Genomic DNA, 18,624 nt, shown 5'->3' on the forward strand with positions numbered 1-18,624 from the left:
CAAAAGAGAGTAAACCTGCAAAACTGGATTCAAGCTAAATAAAAGAAAAATAATTTGAGGCTTAAATATTCAAGCTTGGACAGCCCACCAACGCACAGGCCCGCGCCCCGCACAAGAGGAAACGGACGGCCCATTCCGCCAACACGCTTGGGCTGAAGCCATTCTCTCACATGGACCGTGTTTCAGCAACTCACTCCACCGTGGCCCACACAGCACAATCCTCCACTTCACTTCACGTGGGCCAAGCGCATTCTCACGCGACGGACCCACCAACAAGCACGTGGACCGCTCCATGCAAGCTCCCGCGCCTTCTCCACACCATCACATGGGCCGCGCTCCACACGTCCACTTCGCCGTGGCCCGCACCGCCAAAGCGCCTCACGTCACTCCACCAGCATGGGCCCGCGCATCCCTTCACGCAACCTTCGCACACCTGGCAGCCCAGTCCCATGCACACAGACAGCCCGTGGACGTCGCCACTCCTTCACATGGACGAGGATCCGCCCGCGCGCAAGACCCGCGCCTTCAACCCGCGCTCCACACCCCAGCTTCACGTGGACATTCGCGCATCCGATTCACTCCCAGGCAAGCAATTTTCCTAAATAGCACACCTCCTCTGCACTTATAAATAGAGCCTTCAGTGGCCGAATTGGGGAGAATGGAGAACGGAGAATTCGAGCTTTTTTTCATTTCATGCAGAGTTGAAGAAAATTTTATAAAATAACGTGGGATCCGAAAATATTTTCGGATCCCCGTGGTCAGACCAGCGTGTTCGGCAGTCATACTGCCGAACACGCGAGTTCGACACCCACGGTGTCGAACTCAGCAAAGTTCGACACCATGGGTGTCGAACTCAGCAAAGTTCGACACCATGGGTGTCGAACTCAGGAAGTTCGACACCAAGGGTGTCGAACTCCGCTTGTTCGACACCCACGGTGTCGAACAAGAGAATTTGGCTGCCACGGGAGCAGCTTCTGCTCCCGTGGCAGCCTGCGTGGCGTGTTCGGCACCCAAGGTGCTGAACACGCACAGAAATTTAAGCTTCGTCAGGGAATCCCTGAGGAAGCTTGACTAAGGACAGGGTTCGGCACTGATAGTGCCGAACCCTGTCCTTAGTCACGCGGCCTGCATGCATGCAGGTCCGTGAAGCGGTCCTCTTAAATTTGAATTAAAGCCTCCCACTGTTCTTCTCCCATTTTCCGCAGCAGCCTCCTCTTCTTCTCATTTTCTCTCATCTTCCCTCATTTTCTCTCATTTTCTCCTCTTCTTCTCCACCAAAATTTCAAAGCTATTTACAAATTTTTTTGACTCTCTCCCAAGATCTGCAGCCATATCCACCAACAGGTATTTCTTTAAATTTTTGCTTAAATTTAAATTTATTTATATTTTTTAGGTTAAATAATTTGATATGTAATTTTGTATTTTTGTATAATTGTTATTATAATTTTGTATGTAATTTAGGTTAAATAATTTTATTATAATTGTTATTATAATTTTGTATGTAATTTTTTATATTTTGAAATTAAATTAAAAAATTATTAATATATTTATAAATAAAGTAATTAATATTATCTGTTAAATATTAAATAAAATTGAAATAAAATAAAATTAAAATTATTAATAGCCTTTTATTTTTGTAAATGAATGTGTGGAGAAACTTGTAAAATTTGAATTAAAAAATTATTAATTTTAAAAATTATAATAATTAAAATATGAATATTTGAATAATTTTTAAATTTATTATTAAAAATTTTATTATTATATTTATTATGATAATATGTAAACTGATTTGTGTTGATTTTTTTTGAAATTTTAAAAACTGATTTATTATTATAATTTTTGTTGAATTTTTTTGAAATTTTGTTAAATATTTAATAAAATGTAATATTTAATCCGTAGAAATATTTATTTAATTAGTTAAATATTATTTTGTATAATAATAATATATAAAATGATTAGAATTATTTTTATTTTAAATTTAATTATTTATAAATATTTTGTAATGTTTAAAAAAATGAATATTTAAAATAAATATTAATAAGAATTGAATAAAATTTAATAAATTATAAAAAATATAATAATTTAATATAATTTAAAGTTAATATCAAATATTAATTAAAATTAAAATTTTTTTATTAAATATAATAATTGAATATAATAATTTAATATAATTTATTAATTAAAATAAAAAAATATTTCCAAAATTAAAATAAATAAAAGTTAATATAATTTATTAATTTATAAAATATATAATAATTTAAAATTTAAAAACATGTAATCCGTATTTAATTTGATTAATTTTTTAAAAATTATTTGTTTATTTATTTATTTAATTTTTGAAATGTTAATATCAAATTGTATTAATAGAATAATTAATTTTTTAAATAAAATTTCAGTAAATTAATTTATATAATTTAATTGTATTCAAAATATTTAATTAAAATAGTTAAAAAAATATTAAATAATGTTGTGAAATAATTACACCAATATGTTATTTAATTTTTTTAAATATAATGTAGTGTTAGATTTGTTGTTGTTTTTGGATAGTATATTTGTTGTGATTTTTAGATTGAATATTTGTTGTGTTTTGTGGATTAAATATTTGTAGTGATTTATGGATAGAATATGTGGTGTGATTTTGGACATTTTAGTTGTTGTTATTTTTAATAGAATATATATTTATTTAATTTTTGAAATGTTAATATTAAATTATATTAATTTAATAATTAATTGTTTTAATATAAATTACTTAAATTAAGTAATAAAATGTAATTGTATTGCAAAAATTAAATTAAAATAGTTCAAATAAATAGTAAAAAATGTTGTGAAATAATTACACCAATATATTATTAATATGTGGTTTGAACATATTAGTTGCTGTGTTTTTGTAATAGAATATTTATTGTGAGTATTGGATATAGTATTTATTGTGATTTTGGATAGAATACCTTCGAAATAGTAGTAATTTTTTTTTAATTTTTTTATATAGTTTTTTAAATATATGTAGATTATTGTAGTGTTAGATTAAATATTGTTATTTAGTGAATAATTGGTGTTTGAATATTGTTTATTATTTTACATAATTAGATATGGAGGAAAGACGCAATCGCCGTGACCGTCGTAATTACATTTTACCGGGTCCCAACGATCCATCATTGCTATATGCCCAAGCCGATCATCGGTCTGAGGCTATATGGCAACAAAGTATGGATGTTGGGGCAATTGCTTGTAGAAGGACGGGAACAATTCTACATCTGGAAGACATTCCAGATCAAATAAGACCTTACCTGCGACGAACTGGATTTTATGGGGTTATACGGTTAGGTTTTTTTGCACTAGACTGGCATCTAATTAGTGCATTGGTTGAGCGGTGGCGACCAGAGACTCATACGTTTATGTTTCCCGAAGGGGAAATGACCATTACCCTTCAGGATGTAGGGCTAATAACCGGGTTGCTGGTCAATGGTGCAGCTGTTACTGGGCGATCACGCCACCATTGGCCATCAGTGTGTGAGGCACTATTAGGTGTCGTTCCACCTAATAGTGCCATAAGGGGTTGTTATCTGAAGATGGTATGGCTAGCTGAGGAGTTCGGTCAGCTTCCAGATGACTACGACGAGGTAGTTGTGCAGAGGTTCGCACGCGCATACTTAATGAGGGTCATTGGATCTCTTTTCAGTGATACATCTGCTTCGCGTGTTAACCTGATGTTTTTACCTCTGCTAGCCGACCTGGAGGAAGCCGGCAATTATAGCTGGGGAGCTGCATGTCTGGCTTGGCTGTACAGACAGTTATGTAAGGCGACTAATCCAGAAGTTATGCAGATGGCCGGTCCATTATTCATATTGCAGATATGGGCATGGGACCGTATCACAGCTGTATCGCCTACACTGTCTGTACGAGTACCACATCACGATGCTCCACTAGGCAGCAGGTATGTGTTATTATATCATTGTTATAATTTTTATTAAATATGTAAAGGAATATCCGCTAATATTATATGTTGTGCAGGTGGAGTAATGCGAGGCAGATAACAGAGGTTGTCACCCATGTACTCGTGGAGCTGCGTTACCAGCTTGATCGGTTATTACCTGAGCAGGTAATTCAGAAAAATGAATATGTAATTTTTTTGCAAGCTATCTTTATGTTTATTTATAACATTTTAATGTTCATTTCAGGTAATATGGGAGCCATACACCGATGCCCTTATTGAGTCGTTACCCGAATACTGCCGACAAGGACGACAAATTTGGAGAGCTGTAGTGCCACTGGTCTGCTTCCACATTATAGAGTGGCATCAGCCTGATCGGGTCATGCGACAGTTTGGTATGCAGCAGCACATTCCTGCTGAACCTCAACAGTCTGCTGCACTCCATGATGTCGATTTGCGTAAGAGCGACACAGATTGGGCTGAGGTGCACTCCCATTGGATTGCGCACTGGAACACCCGAGAAAGACGAATAGTAACTGCCCCGCCAGCAACGGAACCACTCCATTTTCATTCGGAGTACATGGAGTGGTATCGTAGGGTGTCCAGACGCTGGATCTCGGTTAAAGGAGCGGCTATGGGATCGGGGGTAAAAAATTTATGTTGTTTTAAGTCATTTTCAATAATAACTTGATATTATATGCAACATAATTGATTACTTGTACTACAGGAGGATGGTGTAGAGCGTATGCAGGCTATTGCGACAAATCCGACTACGGGGAGCATGACGTCCATTTGCGACCTCCTTCAATCAGTTTCATTCTGTATGATGGAGGAGAGGCGGCAAACACAATTCCCAGCTCCACAGCCAGCACCGGCTCGACCTCACATCACGGCTGATCCAGATGAGCCACCCATTCATCAGCGCTCATCCAGAGCACGTGGTCATGCTAGGGGCCGTCAACGGGAGCATGCTCCAGCATCAGAACGTGATAGCGACGTGCATCCAGTACCTCCCCCGATACAGTATCACCAGTCTCAAGAGGAATACGGATATGCTCCAGGTTCCTCGCACGTTCCACCCAGTTCTTCTCAGGTACCTTCCATGTATTATCCTACTCAGAGTCAGTTCATGGGATGGACGCCTGGACCGAGTACAGTGCCTTCGGTTACTCCCGCTGCGTCTAGTGTACCATGTACGCCTATTGGATCTATGTTTCCTGCATTTGCCTCAGAGTCTGCACATGATGCTTCTACGTCTAGGCAGAATATTTTTGCAGGATACAATCCTGGATTAGAATATGGCCAGGCTGGTTTTGGTGTGTTTGGTCAGCCTGATCCTTCAGATTCAGTGGTGCAAAATCCAGATGTAATTGAGCCGACACAGGCTGATTTGGATAATCAGCAATTCCTAGCACCGGGACCATGGCGAGGCAGATTACGGGGTCCACATGAGCGGAGACATCCAGGATGTGGGACTGGTGATCATCACTGAGTGCAAGTCGAAATTGTATGTATAAATTGTTTTCATTAAATTATTTTAATTATGTCTACGATTAACTATAATTTTGGTCAATGCAAGTGTAAATTAAACAGTGGCGGGCACTTGAGGAAGCTACTGATGTACATCATTCCACATGCAATTTGGTTGGTGTCTAAAATTGTGAGTTGCTGAATTCAATATTTCCTAGTTGATTATTTGGTATGATTGGTATGATTGGTAATGAATTACATTTCAACAGGTGAGTATTATTAAGACAGTGATACATTGGAAAAATATGTTGACTCGTTTATTTGTTATTTCTCTATAGGATAAAATGGTGATTATTTGAAGTTTGAAATTACTACGAAGGATAAAATGGATTATTTGAAGTTTGTAATTATTGTGTAATTATTTGTAATTATTTGTCATTATTGTGTGTATTTGTAATTATTGTGTAATTATTTGTAATTATTTGTCATTATAAGAGATAGTTTTTCCTTTTCCCCATTTTATTTTAATAAATTCTCATGGCTGAGCAAGTGTAAATTTAATTTATTTAGATTTTGTTTGTTTGATATAAAATGGTATTTTAGAACATATAATTTGTTAATTTTTTAACGTTTGAAATACTTATAAAAATTAATGAACTAAAAAGTTTTTTTTTGTATATACTTTATACTTTGACAGTATATAAAAAAATTATATATCTAAAATTTGGTAATATTTTAAAATTAAAATTAAATAATAGGAAATAAATTATTTTTTAAATATAATAAATACAATATTTATCTACTTGATTGCCCACTCATACAAGTTTTTTTATTGTGCCCCACCCTGCCACATATTGAACAATGCACTCTGGACGTTTCTTTGATTTTGTTTGACCTCCAGTCCATCTCATTACGTATTCTAGAGGACTTTGGGCGTCCCTTCTTCCTTGTTCTCGAAATGTCAAGCACGAGAGGAAGTCCATCTGCTGCAGGCCAATAGGCATGATGACCAAGAGGATGGAACGAGTACGCGTAACATTGAAGTGTACGCTCCAATCTGTAATAGTCAGATACAAATTGTTCGTAGTCAATTGAATGCGACATGCATGCAGCAATAGCATGAGAACAAGGTATTCTTATCTCCTGAAATTTGCCACAACTACATGTTTGCTCCATGAGTTTGACCACTTGCTTTTGCCTTCCGTTTGCGGTAATGATTTCGCAAACCATTGTCTGAGTATTGAATCGTCTCACTCTATGTGCATTTGCTTTGATCGTGTTAGCACGCAGTGCTTCACTACAATACTGACTGAAAACATAGCCTTTGCTTTGTTGATCCAAAAATGTGGTCCTCCGCGTATCAAAGTAATGGACACACTGGAAAAATATTTTTTCAACCATTGCCGTTATTGGCAAAGCCCGAAATCCTTTCATCATGCCATTGAGTGATTCTGCCATGTTCGTTGTCATAACACCATACCTCTGTCCACCATCGTGGGATCTCGTCCATTTATCTAAATTTATCTTAATCGCCCAATCGTATGATTCTGGGTGCACCTCCCGAATGTTGGTCATTGCCTCATAAAACTTTCTTTTCTGATTTTCATTTGCTGATGCAAATCACAAGTAATTAAAAAAAAATTAGCATGAGTCACAAGTGACATTAAATTTAAAATAATAAGTAAACTTAGTATTAAAACATACCTGCCCTGCGCAACGCTTCCTTTATTGCTGCATTTTTGAATGTCTTATTATAATTGCTCAGGACATGTCTGATGCAGTAACGATGATGACCAGCTGGAGGTTGCCACCAATCTTTCTGCATTGACTTAAGAATTCCAGCATGGCGATCTGAAATTACACACAAATCTTCTCGAGTGGTCACAAATATCCTTAAGCAATCTAGAAACCATGACCAATTGTCACCGTCCTCCTTATCAACAATGGCAAAAGCTAATGGAAATAGTTGATTATTTCCATCAAGTGCGGTTGCACACAGTATACACCCGGTGTATTTTCCGTACAAGAATGTGCCATCTATTGAGATAACAGGTCGGCAATGTTTAAATCCCTCGATCGATTGCTTAAAAGCCCAAAACATACGATTAAATACACGACACATCGGATTTAATCGTTCATTAATCCAATGTGGATTATCTTCAATCATGTATACTGTTTCTGGATTGAAATGATGAAGAGCAGTCATGAATCTATGCAAACGATTGTATGATTCATCCCAACCCCCATAAAGCCTTGCGATTGCCTTCTGCTTAGCTTTCCATGTTTTCTGATAAGAAGGCTCATACCCATATTTATCCCGCACTTCAGCTTGTAGTGCAGCAATTTTTATATCCGGCTGTTGTTCAACTAATGCAAATATGAACGAACAAATGAAATTCTCATCCAATTGGCTGTGGTTTTTTGTCAACTGAGGATTTGTACATGTGTGCGGTCCACTGTATCTCGTGATTTTCCATACATCATCTCCTTCTTTCTTGGATGCTCGAAGCCTCCATGCACATCCACTGTCTTTGTCTTTACACTGTATAGAATACGTCTTAGATCTTGTGTCATGATAACAAAATTGATGATGATGTCTTAGATGATATTCTTTTGCAGCCGCCGCCACTGCGTCTCTCGATGAAAATATCATCCCAACTGAAAACTCTTTAGATGGATCCCAAAAGTAACGACCTTCTGGCTTATCATAAGGATCCACCCTCAGCAAATCAAAGTCTATTTCTGCGTATGGGGGAGGATGAACAACAGGCACAATGGGATTAGAAAAATGTGTGTTGTAATATCGAGACTCACTCCCAATATCCTCCTGACAATTATCATCCTCATCATCCTCAGTAGACATCCATGAATCATCGTCCTCCTCATCCTCGTCCTCATCCTCGTACTCGTTCTCATTCTCCACTGTATCAGAAATATTAATTGACGGCCCTGCAAAACTATCAGATAAAGCGTAATCATCAACAATATTTTGCTCTTCACATGGTTCATCATTTGATTCAATAGCAGTTCCAGATGGACCAATATCATCATCCTTATTTGTAGTATCAACACTACGAAGTATCTTAACATATATTTCTATACCTGGTATGCCACCAATTTGGTACAAGTAATTAAACATATTTGATAAATCATCTTCACCCCATATCTCCATACACTCAAATTGTAAGGATCCATCCACAATTGTAGGCTTCCTAAAACTAATAGTCTCAATAAATTCATTATTATCGGATAATCCAATTGCACGAGCTATTTTACCAACCAATTGATTAAAACTTATCCGTTTACCCATTGGGATAATCTTTGAAAAACCTCCTTCATAATCATAACCATTGCAATTATTTATAATATTACCATCCCAATGAATATTTGCATATGCAGGAATTGCCATTTATCTGAAAAAAAATAATAATAAATTACTTAAAGGATAAAATAAAATTAAATAAAATTAAGGTACTCATGAAAATTAAAATTAAAAATTATAACATAAATTTCTGATGTGGAAGATCAACCTGAGTTGCAACCACAGAGCATACTTAGAATAAATTAAAATTTACTTTTTTTAAGTTTATTTCAAACTTACCTGTGTTTCTTCTTTTGTAATTGAATCGATAACCGTAGAAATAAAAATTTTGTGAAATTTGTTGAGGGGAAGAAATAATTTAGAGAAAGAAATTTTTGGAGATACAATGGAATGATTTGTTGTGAGTTATAGAGTGAATCATGGAAGTATTTATAGGCGAGGGAGAAGTTCTAGTTCGACACTACCACTGCCGAACAAGAGCACGGACTGAATAAATTCACGTTAGCACAGTAACCTACATGATGTAGGTTACTGTACTAATGTGAATGCATTCACTGCATTCACATTAGCACTGCCATGTGCATGCATTACACATGGCTTTTAAACAAAATTTAAAATTATAAAAATTTATTTACTAAATATTTTAAAAAATTATAATATACTATTTTTAAATAAAAATTACATTTTATTATTTTTAATTTTATATTTATATTTATTTTAAATATATTAAATTTTATTTTATATAATAATTTTTTTTTAATTTTTATAAAAAATATATATATAATTAATATTTTTGTAATAAATGAATTTTTTTAGAAAATTAATTTTTTATATATAATTTAAATTTAAAATATATAAATTTAAATTAATTTATATATTAATATCAATACATTTAATTTAATTTAATTTATTTTAACTTTTTATTAATTTTTATAATTTTTTATTTTTTTTTTTAAATTATGCTGCCGAACAAATATTTCTTGACGTGCATGCATGGCCATCAACAAGTTCGCAGTGGGAGGCTTTAATTCAAATTTAAGAGGACCGCTTCACGGACCGCTTCACGGACCGCTTCACGGACCTGCATGCATGCAGGCCGCGTGACTAAGGACAGGGTTCGGCACTATCAGTGCCGAACCCTGTCCTTAGTCAAGCTTCGTCAGGGATTCCCTGACGAAGCTTAAATTTCTGTGCGTGTTCGGCACCTTGGGTGCCGAACACGCCACGCAGGCTGCCACGGGAGCAGAAGCTGCTCCCGTGGCAGCCAAATTCTCTTGTTCGGTGTCGAACAAGCGGAGTTCGACACCCTTGGTGTCGAACTTCCTGAGTTCGACACCCATGGTGTCGAACTTTGCTGAGTTCGACACCGTGGGTGTCGACCTCGCGTGTTCGGCAGTATGACTGCCGAACACGCTGGTCTGACCACGGGGATCCGAAAATATTTTCGGATCCCACGTTATTTTATAAAATTTTCTTCAACTCTGCATGAAATGAAAAAAAGCTCGGAGAATTCCTTTCCTTTGGCAAGTTAAGTCCTGAACGAACCTCCTGTAGTAACCTGCCAGTCCCAGAAAGCTTTTAATCTCAGTCACTGTCGTGGGTCTGGGCCAGTTAGCTACAGCTTCTATCTTCTTGGGATCTACCTCAATACCCTCTGCTGATACCACATGTCCCAAGAAGGAAATGCTCCTTAACCAAAACTCACACTTCGAGAACTTGGCATACAAACCATGCTCTCTCAGTGTCTGCAGAACTATCCTCAGATGCTGGGCATGCTCCTCTGCATCTCTGGAATACACTAATATATCATCGATGAAAACAATGACAAAGTGATCCAGAAACTCACTGAAAACTCTGTTCATGAGATCCATGAATGCTGCAGGGGCGTTAGTCAACCCGAACGGCATCACTAAGAACTCATAATGCCCATATCTAGTTCTGAAAGCTGTCTTAGGCACATCTGCCTCTCGGACTCGCAACTGATGATACCCGGATCTCAGATCTATTTTCGAGAAACAACCTGCTCCAGCTAGCTGGTCAAACAGATCATCAATCCTAGGTAGAGGATACCTATTCTTGGTAGTGACCTTGTTCAACTGTCTGTAGTCGATACAAAGTCTGAGGGATCCATCCTTCTTTCTGACGAAGAGCACTGGAGCACCCCAAGGTGAGGTACTAGGGCGGATGAACCCTTTATCTACCAAGTCCTGCAACTGTTCTTTCAACTCTTTTAACTCTGCTGGCGCCATCCTGTAGGGAGGAATAGAGATAGGGTTGGTACCTGGCAGCAATTCAATTTCAAACCCTATCTCCCTATCAGGTGGTAGTCCTGGTAAATCGTCTGGAAACACATCAAGAAACTCTCGGACTACTGGTACTGCGGCTGGTTCCCTCACCTGACTGTCTAGCTCTCTCACATGAGCTAGAAACCCCTGACAACCCCTCCTAAGCAAACGACGAGCCTGAAGGGCTGAAATCATACCTCTGGGTGTACCTCTCCTGTCTCCTCTGAAGACACACTCTGACCCATCCTGGTCTCTGAGACTCACTATCTTCTCTCTACAGTCCAAAGTCGCACTATATGTAGATAACCAATCCATCCCTAGAATGACATCAAAATCCGTCAAATCTAGAACCACAAGGTCAGCTGGAAGGTATCTACCCTCTATGACCACTGGACTGAAACGACAGACTGACACTGCCACTGATGGGTCACATTTAGGTCCACTGACCCAGAGAGGATACTCTAACTCAGAACTGATCAAACCCAATCTCTCTATGGCTCTCGAAGCAATAAAGGAATGAGAAGCACCGGGGTCCATCAAAGCATACACATCTGAACACCCAATGATGAGATTACCTGACACCACTGTGTTCGACGTATTAGCCTCCTCCTGTGTCACAGTGAAAATCCGTGCTGGGGCTACCGGATTTCCACCTCGGGAACCTGCTGCTGAAGTAGAGGCTGCCCCTCTCCCTCTACCTCTACCGCTACTCTGAGGCATGACTGAAGCTGCTGGCCGAACACCTGGCTGTACCACACTGCCTGAACTCATCTGCTGGGATGGTGCAAAAGTCATCTGAGGACAATCCCGAGCAATATGCCCTTCCTGTCCACATTTAAAACAAGCTGTAGATCCCAACCGACAAACTCCGCCATGTGGTTTTCCGCATCTTCTGCAGACTGTAGCTGTGCCAGAGCTTGAGCCACTACCTATTCCCAGACCTGACTTCACTTTACTCCAGAACTTACTCTTTGTTCCTTTTGCTCGATCCCATCTCTTGCCACCTGCGGCTGCTGCACTAGGGGCCTTAGAACTCGAAGCCTGTGCCTTTGACTGTTTCTGAATATTGGCACTAGCCTCCATTTTCCTGGCTGCATCTACTATCGGATGAAAACTCTCCTTTTCTGCTGGAAGAATCAAGGAAGAATATCTGGGATGCAATCTCATAGTATATCTCTTTGCCTTCTTCTGGTCAGTATCATAGGCTTGACCCACATACTGAAGCAAATCCAGGAACTTATCTGTAAATTCATCAACACTCATCTCATCTGTCTGTCGCAACTGTTCAAACTCTATGACTTTCATCTCCCTGGAGCTATCAGGAAAAGCCCACCCTGCAAATTCATTGGCAAACTCTTCCCAAGACATATTATCCATCCTGGGTTCCACATAATTCTTGAACCATTCTCTGGCCTTCTTGCATTTTAACGTGAAACCTGCCATCTCAATGGCTCGACTATCATCAGCTCCCAACTCACTGGTTATCATCCTAACTGACCTGAGGTATTCAAATGGATCATCTCCCGTGTTATACTTAGGAGCATCCAATTTCAAGTACTTCGTCATTTGTACCTTACCTCCAGATGAGCTAGGTTGATGTCTGTCAACAACAGGGGCTACTGGTTCTGGTGGTGATACTGGCTCATTTGATTCTGGGTGTGCTGCACTTGGATGAGTAGGGGAAGATGGATACATAGGATATGGTGGGTAATAAGAAGGATAAGGCATATATGGCATGTAAGGAGGATAGGGGACAAAACTCGAGTACTCCGACATACCTCCCATCTGATACTCTGGGTAGCCGAAGCCTGACGTCTGAGCGCCTCCCTGCGACTCTCCCATACCTTCCTCAAATCTGCCTATACCCATACTGTCATCCCTCGACTGCTCAATCTCCTCCTCTGATCTTCCTCCTCTTGCTGTACCTCTTCTGCTCTCGTCCACAGACCTTCTAGGGTCTATTGACGTACCTTCCCTGCTAGATCGCTGAGACCTTGCCCTCGGCAATGCAGGAGAATGAGCAGCTGGTCTCTCACTATCTGGTGGGACTCCAGTCAATCGAGCTGATCGACGAGTTCCTCGCATCTTTATTCTATCTGGAAAACAATACATAACATAACACTTAGCACATAAACATCACATATCAATACAGCACATGCATAACTTATGGCATGAAACAGATAGGACGCAACACCCTATCCTAGTGGACATGATTTCCTATTGTGCTTGACCACCCTCTATGAGCCCGACACTAGCGCTATAGGTCCGATCATGTGAACCTAGGGCTCTGATACCAATCTGTAACGACCCCAAAATGGACCGTCACCGGCGCTAGGATTCAGGTCGGCTTAAGGCCGCCAGAACCCGTAGCAAGCCTGCTATACTCTCTGTGTACCTGTAAATCTTATACATGATCATACATTTTCTGTGAAAATAAAAACTCTTTTCTGGCCCAAGGCTTAACCTGTGCATGCACTATCTCTGTACTCTGTACTCTGTACTCTGTACTCTGTACCCCTGACTAGAGCTTGCTCTAGATGGGTTCATTCATACCTGTTAAGCCTGGTAGTCCACATACAGTAAAACATATACATATACCGATCATGTACAACACAATAGATTTACAACTACTAAGTCAAGCACATATATAACTATTACATCTCTTTAACAGTACATGTCCACTCTAGACTATTACATTTCTCTTTATTCTTTCTCTGAACCCTGCTGGACTGTCCCTGTACACGGTATACTGAACCTGCAAAACTGGGGTTAAGGGAGTGGGATGAGCTCTATAGCCCAGTGAGTAGAACAGTAAAACAATTCATTAACAGATGCGCTCATGGAATGCGTCATAACACAAACATTTCACATCAAGAGTAAACCTGTCACCACATAGTCCCAGTAACTCTGTGCCAGGGCGTAGTCAAAGGCTCCTGGACTTCCTGTCATATATGTATATGTGTATATAACACCATTGTACTTACCATTGCCAGGGCGTAGTCAAAGGCTCCTGGACTTTACTATATACCTGCCAGGGCGTAGTCAAAGGCTCCTGGTCTTTGCTATACTTGCCAGGGCGTAGTCAAAGGCTCCTGGTCTTCCTGTCTGTGACTATGGGATCATTCAGCATTTACCCACATCAACAAATAACAATGCAATGCAACATATTCGTGGATACTAATGCAATCAACTTATGGCATAATCATGATGCATGAGATATGCTAAAACATGTCTTTGATCAATTCAAAAAGCATTAAGTTTAGTTCCACTCACCTCTGGCTATCTGAACTGACTGACTCTGCAGGCTCTGAAAACTCTGGAGCAGTACTCACTGCTGCTCTCTCTGGTTCCTCTGCTCTGTGCCTACACAGATAGACTCAAATGAGGGACCAAACATACTTGGACATACCGCTAAACATCTCCCCTTAAAACCCCTTAAAACACCTTAGACCAAATATAGAAAACATGCAAAGGAAGGCTGGACAGGGCACTTTCGGGGGCACCTTCGGCGGCCGAATGTCCCTTCCAGAGACGAAAGTCAGGCATGTTCGGCGGCCTAACTTGGACTTTCGGGGGCCGAACCTGAGTTCATCCAGAACTCAGTTTCGTGCACAAGGACGCCTGCCAATCCCTCCATCACCTGCTCAGACCTCAACACATGCATTTAACCCTTCTAAAACATGCATAAACACTTCAATAAGCATAAAGGAGCTTCAAATAAATTAAACTCCAACAAACAACACACAACAACCATACACAAAGCATAGGATCCATACACCCTAATATGGACAACTTATGCATACTCAAGCACAACTCCCCTTTCCCATCATCAAACTCATTTAAAACATGATAAAAACAAAGGATTCACTCTTACCCTTTGAAGAACAAAGGCTGGCGTGACCCCAAACTTGAAGAAATGAAGATTCAAGCTTCACAAGTTCTCAAACTCCACAACTTCTCAAAACTAGTTAAAACTCACCATAAACTTATTTTTCTTTGAAAGATTTGATTAGAAACTCAAGAAAATCACCAAGGGGAAACATGTGCTTGTTCCTGACCCAAAGGAGAGCTTAAGCACCTCCATAGTCGGTCATATCCACTTAAAAAAAGTGAACCACCGCTTCACGTTCGGTGGCCAAAGCTACATGTAACACCTCATCACGTTCGGGGGCCGAACATTGAGTTTAGGGGGCCGAACATGAGCTACTTTAGGCGGCCGAACTTACACTTTAGGGGGCCGAAAGTGGCAAAACTTTCCTTAGCCTTGTTTCTTCAAAACTTATTCCTTTGCTAAAACAAAAGCTTAAAACATCTAAAAACATTTTAGAAAACCGCCACTCTCCCTTCAGGGATGCTCTGACATCCTCGATTCCACCGAACGATAGGAATTCTGATGTCTGAACATGCCGGGTATTACAGCCCAGACGTGATCCCCGGCACTGTTACCGCTCACGGCCCAGGGCTATCCCTCGCCTGGCCTCTTGCCACCTCGGGCTTTCCACTGGCGTCGTGAGCAGCTCTTAACATCCCTTCACCCTCACGGGTTCCAGGCAGGATTTGTCCCTCGGGGGAGCCATTACGGCCCGCCCTAGCCCGAGTGGATTTGGCCCAATTCCTTCCTCTGGGAATTAGGTCGCCTCCCCCACTGCTCGAACCCTTGACCTCCCACTTTAAGGGAATAGTCTGGTGAGAGTGAGTACCCCGGCTAGAATCCGGCACCGGAATTCCTGTTGTCTGGTGGCATCCGGGGTGTTGGGATTCTTACGGGTAGGAGTTATGGTTTCTAAGTTTTATGATATGTTTATGGTGTTATAGTTTTGTGTTAAGGTTAATGGAAGTGAGTTTTGAGTTGAAATGGTACCAAGGCAGAGGAGCCAAGTTCGGCCGCCGAAGGTAAGTTCGGCCGCCGAAAGTGCTCAAGATGTTCGGCTTCCGAAGTCAGGTTCGGCCCCCGAATGGTGCATGGTTTTGCATGCGATTCGGCAGCCGAAGCTGAGTTGCTTAGCCAGCAGTTTGGTATCCCTGAGTCAGCGTTTTGGACAGGTGTGATCACCAGATCATGTCCAGAAGTTGGCCACGTCTCCTATGCTTTATTTGCTAAGTTTGAGCAGCTCATGCAGGAGTTTGCTCGTTTACCAAGTTGTGAAGGTTTTGAAGCAAAAAGTGAGGTTGAGAGAGTTTGAGCGTGTGAGAAGAGTTGGTCCGTTTTCCCTTGTTCAGAGTGTTTAGCTTCTTGCTTCAGGAGGTAAGTGATGCTCTTGACCAGGGTTTTATGTTTTCTGAAGGTTTTATAGGAGTTGGGCAGAGAGATGCATGTGTAGGGAGTTAATGGGAGATTTGATGATTTATGCATGTATTCCTGATTATGTGTTATGTTTGTTTTGTTGTTTGGGGTTGTTAGATCGTTTTGGACCCCTGTGAACATATACTTGAGTATATGTGTGTTGAATACGTGAAGGATGTATGTTAGCAAGTGTTGAAGGGAAGGAGGAGATGGTTTGCCGTTGAAGCTGAGTTCTGGATGAACTCAGGTTCGGCAGCCGAAGGTTCATTCGGCCGCCGAACCTCCTGCATGGTGGCTTGGTTGCCACAGCTTGCCCCCGAGTGTTTTTGCATGTTCGGCTCTGTTTGGGGGATTCGGCCGCCGAAGGTGCCGCCGAAGGTGCTTGAGTTTCGTCTCTGGAGAGGACATTCGGCCGCCGAACCTGCCGCCGAAAGTGTCCTGTCCAGCTTTCTTTTGCATGCTTTGCATGGATAGTTGAGTGAGTTTAAGGGGATTCTTGGGGAGTTTAAGAGAGTTAGTTCTACGCTTGTTTGGTCCCTCATGTGAGTCCATCTGTATAGGTACAGACCAGAGGAACCAGAGAGAGCAGCAGTGAGTACTGCTCCAGAGGTTCAGAGCCTGCAGAGTCAGTCAGTCCAGATAGCCAGAGGTGAGTGGAACTAAACTTATGACTTTTAATTGAACCATAAACTGCTTTTAGCATATCTCATGCATCATGTTTATGCCATAGGTTGATTGCATTAGTATTCACGAATATGTTGCATTGCATCGTTATTTGGTGATGTGAGTGAATGCTGAATGATCCAATAGTCTCAGACAGGAAGTCCAGGAGCCTTTGACTACGCCCTGGCAGGTATAGTGAAGTCCAGGAGCCTTTGACTACGCCCTGGCAGGTATAGCAAAGTCCAGGAGCCTTTGACTACGCCCTGGCAATGGTAAGTACAGAGGTGTTATATACACATATACATATATGACAGGAAGACCAGGTGCTCGATTCTACGCCCTGGCACAGAGTTACTGGGACTATGTGGTGACAGGTTTACTCGTGATGTGGCTTGTCTGTGATATGGTGCATTCCATGAGATCATATTTTACTGAGATGTTTTACTGTTCTACTCACTGGGCTATAGAGCTCATCCCACTCCCTTAACCCCAGTTTTGCAGGTTCAGTATACCGTGTACAGGGACAGTCCAGCAGGGTTCAGAGAAAGAATAAAGAGAAATGTAATAGTCTAGAGTGGACATGTAATCTTAAAGAGATGTAATAGTTGTTGCTTGACCTAGTGATGTATGTTTCGTACATGATCTGTATATGTATATATGTTTTCCTGTATGTGAAAACCAGGCTTAACAGGTATGAATTACCCATCTAGAGCAAGCTCTAGTCAGGGATACAGAGTACAGAGTACATGAGTACAGAGTACAGAGATAGTGCATGCACAGGTTAAGCCTTGGTTCAGAAAAGAGTTTTATTTTCACAGAAAATGTATGATCATGTATGAGGTTTACAGGTACACAGAGAGTATAGCAGGCTTGCTACGGGTTCTGGCGGCCTTAAGCCGACCTGAATCCTAGCGCCGGTGACGGTCCATTTTGGGGTCGTTACAGATTGGTATCAGAGCCAGGTTCACATGATCGGACCTATAGAGACAGTGTTGGGCTCAGATAGGTTAGAAGTGGTCAAGCACAATAGGAAATCATGTCCACTAGGATAGGGTCTTGAGTCCTATCTGCTATGATATGCCATGCCATGAGTATTGTATGTGTATGATTGATATGTGATGTTTATGTGCTAAAGTGGTCTGTTATATGTTATGTTTCCAGAGTAAAGATGCGAGGAACTCGTCGATCAGCTCGATTGACTGGAGTCCCACCAGAGAGTGAGAGACCAGCTGCTCGTCCTCCTGCATTGCCAAGGGCAAGGTCTCAGAGATCTAGCAGGGAAGGTACGTCAATAGACCCTAGAAGGTCTGTCGACGAGAGCAGAAGAGGAACAGCTAGGGGAGGAAGATCAGAGGAAGAGAGGGAGGCTCTGGAGACTGATCCGTCTATGGATGAAGGTATGGGAGAATCTTTAGGAGGTGTTCAGGCCTCAGGATTTGATTATCCGGCTGTGTTTCAAGAGCCAGAGTATCCGATGGAGGGTATGTCGGAGTACTCTCGCTTTGACCCATATCCTACATACATGCCATATATGCCCTATCCTCATTATTACCCATCATATCCACCATATCCTATGTATCCACCCTCCCCTATACATCCAAGTGCAGCACACCCAGAAATAAATGAACCAGCACCTCCACCACCACAAACAGAACCAGTAGCCCCTGTT

The 18,624-nt window shown here is 40.7% G+C and overlaps 2 protein-coding genes across 2 annotated transcripts; one reads left to right on the plus strand and one right to left on the minus strand.

Annotated features, from left to right (window-relative positions):
• The first annotated feature begins 1,185 nt into the window (after positions 1–1,185).
• LOC122722535 (serine/threonine-protein phosphatase 7 long form homolog) lies at positions 1,186–5,942 on the plus strand. The gene is made up of 7 exons (XM_043953614.1): positions 1,186–1,344; positions 3,088–3,934; positions 4,012–4,099; positions 4,179–4,577; positions 4,659–5,438; positions 5,510–5,591; positions 5,740–5,942. Exons 2-5 carry the CDS (start codon positions 3,090–3,092, stop codon positions 5,421–5,423), a joined length of 2,097 nt encoding a protein of 698 aa, XP_043809549.1. The 5' UTR covers positions 1,186–1,344; positions 3,088–3,089; the 3' UTR covers positions 5,424–5,438; positions 5,510–5,591; positions 5,740–5,942.
• A 254-nt stretch (positions 5,943–6,196) lies between these two features.
• LOC122722458 lies at positions 6,197–8,810 on the minus strand. Its single transcript, XM_043953162.1, has 2 exons — positions 7,106–8,810; positions 6,197–7,011 (listed from the first exon to the last, which is right to left on the minus strand). The coding sequence occupies exons 1-2, from the start codon at positions 8,808–8,810 to the stop codon at positions 6,197–6,199; spliced, it is 2,520 nt and encodes an 839-aa protein (XP_043809097.1).
• Between the last annotated feature and the right edge of the window lie 9,814 nt (positions 8,811–18,624).

This window comes from Manihot esculenta, chromosome 18 (assembly GCF_001659605.2).
Source record: "Manihot esculenta cultivar AM560-2 chromosome 18, M.esculenta_v8, whole genome shotgun sequence".
NCBI classification, from domain to species: Eukaryota; Viridiplantae; Streptophyta; class Magnoliopsida; order Malpighiales; family Euphorbiaceae; genus Manihot; species Manihot esculenta.

Bases quoted from the DNA above. Each gene is read 5' to 3' on its own strand.
- LOC122722535 (XM_043953614.1), top strand. From the start codon at position 3,090: ATGGAGGAAAGACGCAATCGCCGTGACCGTCGTAATTACATTTTACCG. The intron at 3,935-4,011 runs GTATGTGTTATT...TATGTTGTGCAG, and splicing joins GATGCTCCACTAGGCAGCAG to GTGGAGTAATGCGAGGCAGA. The intron at 4,578-4,658 runs GTAAAAAATTTA...CTTGTACTACAG, and splicing joins GAGCGGCTATGGGATCGGGG to GAGGATGGTGTAGAGCGTAT.
- LOC122722458 (XM_043953162.1), bottom strand. From the start codon at position 8,810: ATGGCAATTCCTGCATATGCAAATATTCATTGGGATGGTAATATTATA. The intron at 7,012-7,105 runs GTATGTTTTAAT...GATTTGCATCAG, and splicing joins GGAAGCGTTGCGCAGGGCAG to CAAATGAAAATCAGAAAAGA.